Source organism: Schistocerca americana, chromosome 10, assembly GCF_021461395.2.
Source record: "Schistocerca americana isolate TAMUIC-IGC-003095 chromosome 10, iqSchAmer2.1, whole genome shotgun sequence".
Classification (NCBI taxonomy): Eukaryota; Metazoa; Arthropoda; class Insecta; order Orthoptera; family Acrididae; genus Schistocerca; species Schistocerca americana.
The window spans coordinates 144,579,236-144,592,634 of NC_060128.1; the positions used below are offsets into that span (position 1 = coordinate 144,579,236).

The 13,399-nt window shown below is 44.2% G+C and overlaps 1 protein-coding gene across 1 annotated transcript in view; it reads right to left on the bottom strand.

The window, feature by feature from the left end:
* The window catches only part of LOC124552640 (D-ribitol-5-phosphate cytidylyltransferase-like), a 63,517-nt gene that overhangs the window by 38,010 nt on the left and 12,108 nt on the right, over nt 1–13,399 (bottom strand). The window contains exons 2-3 of the mRNA XM_047126968.1: nt 11,646–11,853; nt 4,743–5,002 (exon numbers count right to left, since the gene is read on the bottom strand). Coding sequence (XP_046982924.1) covers nt 4,743–5,002; nt 11,646–11,853 — 468 coding nt within the window. The remainder of the gene's footprint in view (nt 1–4,742; nt 5,003–11,645; nt 11,854–13,399) is intronic.

Here is a 13,399-nt window from a genome sequence, read left to right on the forward strand (position 1 = left end):
AAGAGCTCAGTTCATTAAAAGTTACAGCTAATTGAAATCTTGACTGTAGTGTGTAATGGGGAAACACTTTGAGCTAATAGTCAGAATACAAAGTGCAGTTACCAGTCTTTTGAATGTAGGTACTTTGCTCCTTTTGAAAACAAATTTTAAACTGCTTGAAACAAATTAGCTTTTGAGATAACTGTCACTGAAAGTTCAGAGCCTCATAATTTTGACTGACTATTTTGTCTTAATGTTTATAAAAGTCTGACCTTTTCTTTTTGAATCAAATGACATTATTTTCAAGACAGATGCCATAATCATAAGTAGGGGATTTCTAACAACAGAAGCGTAACACTGCACCATATATTCTATAATTTACTGACCTTCAACATTTGTCATAAACCAGATAGCAGTAACATACAAAATAACAAAATGTAACACAGCCAATTTTCAAAACATTGGGTACTTTCAGAAACCACACAATATTTTTATGCTGTCTGCAAATAGTCACCCCTGCCCAAAAATCATGCAGTCTACCACCAGAATTAACTTGAGCAACATCTATGTATCTAAAAGTCTGACCAGCAAGCGATCATGTAGTATCATTATGTAGTATCATTACAATACAGCTTTAGATATGAAACGCATTAAATCTTTGTTGAAAGAATATGTGACCAGGAATTACTCATGCATGAATAATTATGTCAAACTGTACAGAAAGGTTTGCTGAGGTCATTTTGGTAGAGGTAGTATTAATTAGTGCCAACTTTTTTTTTCACTATGTAACTGTATTTAAGTGTGATGTTTTTTTTTCCAACCTACATACTGTCTGTTACTCTGGTGTAATTATATGCCACTCAACAATGTGGTGGTGCTTGTGATATTTCAGTTGATTGTCCTCTGCCACACTGAACTACTGTCAATTATATCATCAAGAGTGTATACAGTATGTAGTTTTCCCTTAACTGCATGCAAAAGGGAACTGTGAAACCCAAACTGGTCATCATTCGTGAATATGTCACAAGTCGAAGTAAAATTGATTGTTTTCCAGCATTAAATACTGTGTGGGCCGCATCATTAGAATTATCCTTTTTATCACGAACAGTTTCGAGCCTGTTACAGCAACTGAGAGAAGAAATGGCAGCTACCGAGAGCACCAAAGCACATTGGATTCACTACACAGTTTTGAGTATGCCGATGCCAGCGTAACAACTTCCATGCCCGGACTATTTCTGCCAGGAAGTAAACACTCATGTCCGTGGCTCTGTGCCCATGCCACGCTTCGTGCGCGTCCTCTGTGACAGCATTCTGCACTATTCCACTGCGATACCCTCGCCCATATCTGTCTCAATGTCGGCTGGTAGGAATACCGGATCACTCTCCGCTGAAAAGGACACGTATGGTTGAAAGTGACCTGGCTTTTGCTGCAACATCCGCTGCAAAACTGGAGAGTGCTCGAAATTCTCCAACAGCAAATTAGCCGATGGAGGTGATGACACTGATAAGGCTGGCTCCACCATAGGGGCAGAAGATTTTGGAAGCTGGGGTAACAGTGCGTCTACCAGCATCGCTGGGGGCAAATTGTCGTCCACTGGCGAGTAGGACAAAGAGCGCTCAGGTTCATATTCCACAGGTTCTGCATCAGTAGTCACGATAACTATCCCCACCATGACCCTCTCCATGGTCAAATGTAGGGCAGTGGAAGGTGCAATGAGGCAGCAGCAGGTGAGCACACTGCTACAATAGGGACCCACCCCCCCCCCCCCCCCCCCCAATGGAACAATGCTGCAACAGACCCTGTCACCTGATGACAAGCTAGGAGACGGCAGTATTGAGGATCCGACAGGTCGTGGGCTCAACTGACTGGTATGGTAGGTCGGTTGCTCCTGACTGACATTCATCACACATAAATGCCAGCCTGTGGAGCATCATGCCACCCAGCAGGCACCCCTGTTACCAGCCAAAAAATCTGGCCAAAACGGCAGCCCTGTTGGAAAACACAGTGGGCTGCAATGGTCTGGGGCCTGTGGTTAGGGGTGCAATAAATCCAAACTATCCCGCAGCTAGCTCCGGTGCAAACTTTCCACTGCATCTGTTAACCAGCATCGCCTGGTACCAGACAGGGCATCGTTGGAGTATGAGGAAGACACAGAATTCTTCATTTGAGTTTTAAATATTTGCAAGAATCCCTCCACCTCTGAATTAGACGCCAGGTGAGATGGGGCAATAGTCAGATGCTGGATACCGCTGCAAATGCAAAAGTCTGCAAACCCCCGAGACACAAACTGGAAACCAATTTCAGGGACAAGGGTCTGGGGAGAGTCCTCATCGATAACATGGAGGAAAGTTTGGAAACAAACAGAAAATCTGACAATGCATCGATCACAAACAACTACATGCTTCCAGAAAAGGGGCCCACAAACTGTGTGCATGCTCTCCCGAGCGTGCCCCGAAAGGGACCAAGTGGAAAACTGATGCAGCATTGCAACCCAGTGCAGGAGCCCACATAAGGTGTCCAATATCGTGATCAATCGCCAGCCATTAGATGTGAGGAAGCACCAAAGCCTTCAAATGGGAGACTCTAGCATGACACACACAGGAACTGGAGTATGTGATGATGCAACATCGGAAGGACAACCAATGGAAAACTTTGCTATTCTACGTGCGAGCATAAGGACCCCCTGTGTAATGTCGAGCAGATCGCACAGCACAAAAAACTGTACCCCACACCGAATCTGCTGCTGAAGGAGGCCGGGGCCAGTAAAACCTGTCTCATGCACCTTCCCATCACCACCTACTCCAGTCCTGTAACCCGGAAGGTGTACACGATCAAAGGCAGAGCCATGTGTGAAAGCACCCACGTGATTTACCAACTGACCTGCCTACACTGTGAAGCTTTCTATGTGGGAATGACCAGCAACAAACTGTCGATTCACATGAACGGACACAGGCAGACAGTGTTTGTTGGTAATGAGGATCATCCTGTGGCTAAACATGCCTTGGTGCACGGCCAGCACATCTTGGCACAGTGTTACACTGTCCGGGTTATCTGGATACTTCCCACTGACACCAACCTATCAGAACTCCAGAGATGGGAACTTGCCCTTCAATATATCCTCTCTTCCCGTTACCCACCAGGCCTCAACCTCCGCTAATTTCATGTTGCCGCCACTCATACCTCACCTGTTATTCAATAACATATTTGCCTCTGTACTTCCGCCTCGACTGACATCTCTGCCCAAACTCTTTGCCTTTACATATGTCTGCTTGTGTTTGTATATGTGCGGATGGATGTGTGTGTGTGTGTGTGTGTGTGTGTGCGCGCGCGCGCGCGCGCGCGCGCGCGCGATTGTATACCTGTCCCTCTTTCCCCCCAAGGTAAGTCTTTCCGCTCCTGGGATTGGAATGACTCCTTACCCCCTCCCTTAAAACCCACATCCTTTCATCTTTCCCTGTTGAAGCAACCGTGGGTTGCGAAAGCTTGAAATTTGTGTGTGTGTTTGTGTTTGTTATTGTCTCCATCAACGTACCAATGCTTTCGTTTGGTAAGTTACAGAATCTTTGTTTTTTGATATATTTTTCCCATGTGGAGTGTTTCCCTCTATTATATTCATATCATTAATTTGAATCCTGACTATAGTAATATATATATATTTGCAGCTTGTCATCTGCATAGGATTTGTCTACATTCTATTTTGTTTATGTTAATTTCATATAATGACTCGTTCCATTATAATGGTGATTTGCTCCTCAATTTGCTATTATGGAACAAGACATGAAAAAAAAGGAAAGAAAAAAAAACCAACATGTTAATCTGTGGGGGAGGAGGGAATCAGAAAACACAGAGATGAGCACAAAGGAAAACACAATGTCACTGTTGCAAATGACTGAGCAAGTTGATACAAGGAAACCACGAGTATGGTGCAAAGTGAGAGCCACATCCAAGCACACTGAAATTCTGTAAGAGCTGCTGGTCGAGGCCTATTGCAACTGGCAAGTAAACACCTGGATCAGTGGGTCAGCTGATACCACACTTTATGTGTGCCTTCCGTGAAAATATTCTGCATAATTTCACTGCGATATAGATGCCAGCTAATCTGCATTCAGTTCAATGCCTGTTGGCGAAATGGTAAAATCGTGTGAAAGTGTACAAAGTTTCAAGAAACAGCTTTAAGTCAGATCAATATGGTTACAGTGCACGCAGAGACAATTAAGCAGACATTCTTCCATACTACATGTGCAAATGGAACGGGGAAGAGTCCTTACATGGGTACAATGGCCTGAGAGGATGGACGTAGATGTAGAAGAGCGAACTAAATCATTGACTTTTCCAGTTGCATGAGACAGGGTGCTGCCAGTTAACACATTACACTGTGCAAGTACAGCCATCCTCATCTTCGATAAAACTTCCCTAAGTGTGTAACTACACTGTCTTACAAACCAACATTTCAGGCAGTACTGCAAGTGGTTTTCAACAGGATGCTGTAAATACTATCTACCCTCCAACTCATACCATGCAGTAGAGAACTAATGGAGTTAGAAAAGGGGAACCATGAGACAAAGGTGTAACTTACTGCAAATAAAATCCCATGAGGTATGACAATTCCAAAACAGGCCAAAACATAGTGCTATAAAACAACACGATAGTGTCTCCACATACTCGTAAAGTGTGTCCATAAATTCTCTGAACTGAGTGCATCTGGCCCATATTTCAGAAATGACAGAGTACTACAGAAATCTGAGTCTCGGGACAGCAGTACCTTGTTGTAAGCAGTGGCCAGCACCTCCGTCCGGAATGCCTGCGGGGTCTCCGACGCGAGGTGAGAGTCGCGGTCGAGACTGGCCTGCAGCAGCAGCGTCCCACCGGCGTCCGGAGACGCGCGCACCACAGTCGACGTGAGAGGCCGCGTCGCACCTGCCGCCCCGTGGTGCTCAGCCAGTACCACCAGCCTCTCTAGCAGCTCCGCAGGTACCAGAGGGCGCACTGCATCGTGCACCACCACCACGCGCACACCCGCCTCTGCGTGAAAAGCACGATGTGAGGTACTTGCATATGTCGTGATGCCCTCCACATGCTGTGTTTATGCCGGCTGGAGTGGCCGAGCGGTTCTAGGCGCTACAGTCTGGAACTGCGCGACTGCTACGGTCGCGGGTTTGAATCCTGCCTCGGGCATGGATGTGTGTGATGTCCTTAGGTTAGTTAGGTTTAAGTAGTTCTAAGTTCTAGGGGACTGATGACCTCTGAAGTTAAGTCCCATAGTGCTCAGAGCCATTTGAACCATTTTGCTGTGTTCATGTGTAACCTCACAGGACAAATTTTACTCATCCTCTTAAAAGAGCACCTTCATCAAATTGGAGCACTGTAGAATATGCAGGATTGGTACCAGGCACTAATGTGACCCTCCACTACTTACCTATTAGTTGACTACATTATTACTACACTTGGGAGTGAGGGCAATTTGGTCTTCTTACTGTGAGTTTTTATTGTGATATTTCTGAGGACGTACTGACAGTACAAGCACAACTGTCCTGAAAGCACTCACACTGTGCTGTGTTTCCCACTGTCACTATTTCCTTTGTTTATTGTAGTGTCGCCACACATTTCCGGTAACGGCCACGGGTGGCCAAGTGCAATAATAGCACGGTCGAGCAGCAAATCGTGGTAATGAAGTGGCATGTATGTGCTGTCAGTTATATGGAATCAGTACGGTGAGATGGGTCGACATGAAGATGTCACAGAATGCCAGGAAGGAGCTATCGTGTTCTGGCGTGACTGTGATCACTCCTTTAACGAAGCTGGTAGACTTGTTGATGTATGAACGGAGACTATTTAACATGTCTATGAGCAATGATGTACCACTCACAACCATGTAGCATAGTATAAGAACAGTGGTCATAAACAAATCCTAACCAATGGGGCAGGAGACATCTGTCGTGTCTTATCAATGACAATCAGTTTCAAACCTGAAAGAATTGCTGCTGTCAGTGAACGCAGGTTAATTTCAACCAGTTTCCATAAAAACTTATAAACAGTAGGTGTGTAGGGTGGTCTGACGAGTTGTCATTTTTGACTTTTTTTCAAATGATGCAAACTATCTAGTGCACTGGCAGCTTAACATATGAGGACTATTCATAAAATAACCTCCAATTATATATAACAAATAAATAAATAAATAAAAAATTATGTGTATGAGGTTACAGAATTTGTTTTACAATATTGTGAAAGAATACACTCCCATTTATTTTTCCACACAATTTCCAGCCACAATGAGAGATTTCTCATAGCATACGATAAGCTTTGAAATTCTGCAGTTGTAGAATTCTGCTGTCTGCATCCACCTGGCATCAAATTTCCTGTAGCTCAAATCTCAGTAACCACTTTTGTACAGAAGATTACTACTAATCTATGGAAAATGAATACAAAGTTCCACCATGATGAGTCTTCAGTTTTCTGTAGCCCTTTCCCGAACCAGACGAAACAGATCTGCATTCACAATACTTGGCCAAGCACATTTCTCTTCATCGTGGACTTGTCAAACTCAAGCTCTATCCAAACAGGCCTCAGGAGGCCCAGCAGTACCGATCGATCGCTGTGTCATCTTCAGCTGACAGGCATCACTGGATGCAAATATGGGAGGATGGTGAGGGTATCTCAGGTCGGTGATAGTTCTGCTATGTATTTGATAACAGAACTTGGACCTCCTCATTAAAGTTTACAGTGAACATGAACCAGGATATTTATTTCACCATTCTTGGAGACTAATTATTGTCCTTTCTTGTACATATTTATGGTGAGTATGTTTTGGACACTCCTGTCCTGCATGGCACTTTCTCAGCCAGTCAGTTTTCATGACCAGACCTGCTATTTCTCGGTCAAGTAGCTCCTCACTTGCCCGCGAAAGGCAAAGGTCCCGAGTTCGCATCTCAGTCTGGCACACAGTTTTAATCTGCCAGGAAGTTTCAGCTCCTCAATTGGCCGCACAAGGGCTGAGTGCACCCCACTTGCCAACAGCATTCAGCAGACCTGGACGGTCACCCGTCCAAGTGTTACCTATGCCCGACAGCCCTTAACTTGGTGACCTGACAATATCACAATTGCGGCAAGGACACTGGTTTGCCCATTTTTGAACATACAGCTTCATTGTATCACACCACCTTCCCTTGTTACAGAAGATTTTGACTACTAGAAATTTAGTGCCAAATGGGTGCAGGTAGCACAATTCTATGATTGCGGAATTTCACAGCTCATCAAATGTTACAACAAATGTCTCAATGTGGCTGGAAACACTCAGGAAAAATAAATTAGAGTGTGTACTTTCACAGTATTGTAAAACAAATGCTGTAACTCCATTCACACTTTTTTTTAAATAAATGGAGATTTTTTGTGTTCTGCTTTCGAACTCACAGGTGGCCAAAGAGAACAGTCAATGCAATTATTAGTCTAAGTATGGAACACTTTATTTGAAGCAAAAAGTGATACACTTATTTTTGTGGTGTACATGGCTGTGGCTGAATGTTCACATGTGGAACTACGTATGCAATTCAATGTTTTGGGGTCCAAACACAAGAAGCAGTCAAACACTCTGAGGTGCATGAAATCACAAGTCTGTAGAAAAATGAACAATATTATTCAGTTACAATAAAAACACGTCTGTTGATGGCCAGTAAAACACTGTATAACAGAGACTGGTAGGAAAATAACAGTGTGATGTTACAATGAGCATATACTAGAGGCAGAAGTATGTCTTCTCTGTGACAGTGGTCAAAACAGAACTGCCACTCTTTCACCTGTGGCCACTTCTCAAGCCATGACACGGTGAGGGCGCCTCGCAAATCTGGCAGGGGTGGGGGCGGGGACAGAAGGGGGGGGGGGGGGTGTTGCTATTTCTTCTTTCTGAATGGCAGCCTGTGACGTTAGGGGGATGTGTGGGCTCTTTGCAGTGGTTGACACCTGTAGCACCGATATCAATGGTTGCAGGTTACTTTACGAATGACCAATGTAATATTTAAGCTGCAGAGCATAGTGGAGGTCAGTGGTAGTTCTGTGATATTTTTGATAACACAACTCTGGCCTCCTCAGTAAAGGTCATGGTGAACATGAACTGGGCTACTTATTTCAATATATTTGGAGATCAACTGTTGTCCTTTCTTCTATATCATTATGATGAGCATGCTCTGGACACTACTATTCTGCAAGAGGACAACAGCCACATTCACAGTCCTACATGCACAAGTTCCCACTTTGATGAACACTATTGCACGTCGACAGCCCTGCTAAATCACCTGATTTTAGTCCTAAAGAAAACATCATCTGGAACTATTTGGATCAGCAGATGAATCAATTTGCTTGCAATTTGGCAGTTCTACAGCAGGGGTGTACAGATTTCCCAGTACTAAAGGCTGCAAGCCCCTAACTGGTGACCACATCAGGGATGGGGAGGGGGTGGAAGGAATATGCCATTTCGTAGTTTCCACAGGGTTCCACCCTCTCTCCTCTGGGAAAGAATACAAGATGATTACAAAATTTTTACACGAACAAATGGTGAGGGGCAGTCTCTGATCTCTGCTCTACAGGATCTAACTATTAATAAGTGGCTCCAGCTGAGTATGACATACCTGAAGAAATGTGTGGACACATTTCCTTGCAAATTGAAGCCATTATTGAGGCTATTTATAGATGCAGTCTTACACAGCACATTATTAGTGTGATGTTTCTGCAGGAAGACTCACTTTTTGTCCAGTGTAGTTAACCTTATAATGTTATACAGGGTGTTTCAAAAAGAATATATGTATCACAAAGCACTATGTTGTAAAGACTGTCTATCACTGTGCCATGGCTCAGTTATTGGAGGAACAAATACATTTTCTAGTTTATATTAATTGCTACTACATGTTGGTATCCTTCTGTTTGCTTGGTCAATGTCACAGGTTGTAAAATGGCTATGCTATACAGCACAGAAATCATTTTGTGTTCTCGAGTTTGCTAAGTGTAATTCTGTGATTATAGTGCAAAGACGTTTCAGGGTGAGGTACCAAACTAATAATCAGAATGGATGGAACATTCGCAGATGGTATCGACAGTTTGTGTATGTAAAGGAAGGAGTCCAGGCTGCCCTTGTACTTCCGATGCAAATGTTGCACGAATTCAAACTGCTTTCCTATGCAGTCCTATAAAGTTAACTCATTGTAAAAGTTGGGAGTTACAACTGCCTACAACAACAACTTAGCATGTTTTGAGATGTTGGTAGGTTATGAAGCTGCACAAGTTACAGCTGTTACAGGCTCTACATCATGACGGGAAATGCAAACGTGTGCAATCTTTCGATAAGCTTCGGAATGCTGTTGATAATAACAACACTTTCACACAATGCCATCCTAGTAGGAAAGTGAACAAACACAATGTTCAAAATTGGGGCTACAGTATCCACATGCACACACTGAACTTGTATGTCATTCACCCAGAGTCAATGTGTTTTGAGCGATATCCCACTTGTCTGTTTACAGCTCATTCTTCTTTGGTGGAGTCACAGTTAACAGTCAGCAGTACCTTGCTAAGTTACAAAACTTGCTTTTTTCCGAGACTCCCTTTTAGTGGGCCCGCACCTTGCATAATGTGATCTTATTGTAGCAAAAAAAGACATTTATACTCCTAGGTTCCAATCATACAAGCTAAGACGTACACTAGACAATGGCAAATCACTGACATGAGCTCATCTTGTACATTGTATCACTATGAATAAATAAATAAAGAGTGCAGCAAAACACTTGTACTTAAAAAAAAAAAAAAGAGGACAACTTCATTTTTTATTAAGACACATCACCTTCCTCACTGGAGTTGCCAAGTGCGTGACTATCTGAACAAAATTCTTCCAATGGGAGGAATTCGAGTATCACTGTGATACTGTTCATACTGCTCGCAGGGGACATATTGACCATCTATAATCTTAACTTGAGAGATTCGTAAACATGTGTCCCAAATTTCATAGTTGTATATCTTACAGTTTAATAAACATAAGTGTTCAAAATACACTCCTGGAAATGGAAAAAAGAACACATTGACACCGGTGTGTCAGACCCACCATACTTGCTCCGGACACTGCGAGAGGGCTGTACAAGCAATGATCACACGCACGGCACAGCGGACACACCAGGAACCGCGGTGTTGGCCGTCGAATGGCGCTAGCTGCGCAGCATTTGTGCACCGCCGCCGTCAGTGTCAGCCAGTTTGCGGTGGCATACGGAGCTCCATCGCAGTCTTTAACACTGGTAGCATGCTGCGACAGCGTGGACGTGAACCGTGTGTGCAGTTGACGGACTTTGAGCGAGGGCGTATAATGGGCATGCGGGAGGCCGGGTGGACGTAGCGCCGAATTGCTCAACACGTGGGGCGTGAGGTCTCCACAGTACATCGATGTTGTCGCCAGTGGTCGGCGGAAGGTGTACGTGCCTGTCGACCTGGGACCGGACCGCAGCGACGCACGGATGCACGCCAAGACCATAGGATCCTACGCAGTGCCGTAGGGGACCGCACCGCCACTTCCCAGCAAATTAGGGACACTGTTGCTCCTGGGGAATCGGCGAGGACCATTCGCAACCGTCTCCATGAAGCTGGGCTATGGTCCCGCACACCGTTAGGCCGTCTTCCGCTCACGCCCCAACATCGTGCAGCCCGCCTCCAGTGGTGTCGCGAGAGGTGTGAATGGAGGGACGAATGGAGACGTGTCGTCTTCAGCGATGAGAGTCGCTTCTGCCTTGGTGCCAATGATGGTCGTATGCGTGTTTGGCGCCGTGCAGGTGAGCGCCACAATCAGGACTGCATACGACCGAGGCACACAGGGCCAACACCCGGCATCATGGTGTGGGGAGCGATCTCCTACACTGGCCGTACACCACTTGTGATCGTCGAGGGGACATTGAATAGTGCACGGTACATCCAAACCGTCATCGAACCCATCGTTCTACCATTCCTAGACCGGCAAAGGAACTTGCTGTTCCAACAGGACAATGCACGTCCGCATGTATCCCGTGCCACCCAACGTGCTCTAGAAGGTGTAAGTCAACTACCCAGGCCAGCAAGATCTCCAGATCTGTCCCCCATTGAGCATGTTTGGGACTGGATGAAGCGTCGTCTCACGCAGTCTGCACGTCCAGCACGAACGCTGGTCCAACTGAGGCGCCAGGTGGAAATGGCATGGCAAGCCGTTCCACAGGACTACATCCAGCACCTCTACGATCGTCTCCATGGGAGAATAGCAGCCTGCATTGCTGCGAAAGGTGGATGTACACTGTACTAGTGCCGACATTGTGCATGCTCTGTTGCCTGTGTCTATGTGCCTGTGGTTCTGTCAGTGTGATCATGTGATGTATCTGACCCCAGGAATGTGCCAATAAAGTTTCCCCTTCCTGGGACAATGAATTCACGGTGTTCTTATTTCAATTTCCAGGAGTGTACAAGTTTCATAGTTTTATATCTTACAGTTTAATAAACGTAAGTGTTCAAAACACATATATTCTTTTCGAAACTTGCTGCATTATTCTTTTCTAGTACCAAAATTATTCTATGAATAATTTTTGACATGATTCCTGTATACAAACCAAACAGTTTGTAAATGTATGTAATCAGATTAATGATCTCTAACCCCATCCCCCACACATTGACATACCAGCTTTCTGGAGTGCCTGCAGGCCACTCCGTATGGAGCGGTGTCGGCTGCAGCCCCCTCTGACAACAGACACACGATCTGCACCTTTGATGCCGGACCCGTCCAGAACCGTCTGCACTTTCTCCGGGGAGTCCACGACCAGCGCGACACGACGAACCCACGGCGGCCGCAACACCTCCTCCAGAGCGTACAGCAAAAGGGGCCTGCCCTGTCAGCAATTTAAACACTCACAATTAGCTGGGTGTTCTAGTAACAACAAACACATTTCAGCACAGCCGTTATTGCAAGGGTCACATATTAAATTTCTACACATCTCCCTTAGATGGGCTATTAAGTTGCTGTCTTATGCCAACACTGAATGACATTAAGTTAAGCAGTACCATAAACTGTATTTATTTATACATAATACTTTAATTATTACAACAGCTTGTCTGTGCGATGAATTTTGAAGTTAGGTTTAGTTTTCAGTATCATTATCTCACCCAATACTGTTCAAACTGTGTCAGGCCTCTCTCGACATTCATAGAACTATGTTATGTATCATATTATATAGCTTGGAGTATGTCTGAGATACATTAAATATTGTTTCACCTAATCAGTAATTTTCTTGAAGGATGACCATCAATAATGATGTGTAGTATACTCCAAACTACATAATTCCAGCCCGAGATGCTGCAATTGGTGGTCGTCTGTGCGTGAGGTGTGCTTGCTTGCTTTTTGTGTTTGTGTGTGTGTGTGTGTGTGTGTGTGTGTGTGTGTGTGTGTGTGTTTTTACTGACAATGACTGCAGCCAAAAGGTATATGTAAGTGTCTCTTAATCATGCCTGTCTCTAACTTGATGTGTCTTCTTTACAAGAGTAGCAATCTACCTTTTCCTACATTGTTGATCTTCCTATCTGGAGTTCCAAACTGTATAATGTGAGGCATTACACAATTGTGTGGGTATTGAGAAATGCCTGAAACAGCTGAGTGATAAATACAATACATGATGTCACAGATTATGGCCCCAAAAACAAAACATGTCTTCAAAATTCATTGCATAAACAAAGTGCTGTAGTAGTTAAAGTATTATACATAAATAAATACAATTTATAGTAATACTTACCTTAAAGTCTGTGTCAGGAAGTCATTTCTGAAAGTATTTGTATGGAGTGTAGCCTTGTATGGAAGTGAAACGTGGACGATAAATAGTTTAGACAAGAAGAGAATAGAAGCTTTCGAAATGTGGTGCTACAGAAGAATGCTGAAGATTAGATGGGTAGATCACATAAATAATGAGGAGGTATTGAATAGAATTGGAGAGAAGAGAAATTTGTGGCACAACTTGACTAGAAGAAGGGATCACTTGGTAGGGCATAAGCTGAGGCATCAAGGGATCATCAATTTAGTATTGGAGGGCAGTGTGGAGGGTAAAAATTGTAGAGGGAGACCAAGAGATGAATACAGTAAACAGATTCAGAAGGATGTAGGTTGCAGTAGGTACTGGGAGATGAAGAAGCTTGCACAGGATAGAGTAGCATGGAGAGCTGCATCAAACCAGTCTCTGGACTGAAGACCACAACAACAGCAACAACCCTAATGTCATTCAGTGTGCTTCCTGCCGCCGTTGGATAAGCAGCTGAGCAGTAAGTTGTATACTCCTAGCTCACTCATTTGTTACATAGTTTCATTCTTAATTTCTTTGCGTGTTTTTGGTACTTGCATTGTTTAATTCATAAATTTCGGGCGTATTACAGTATTTGAGAGTGTAGCAT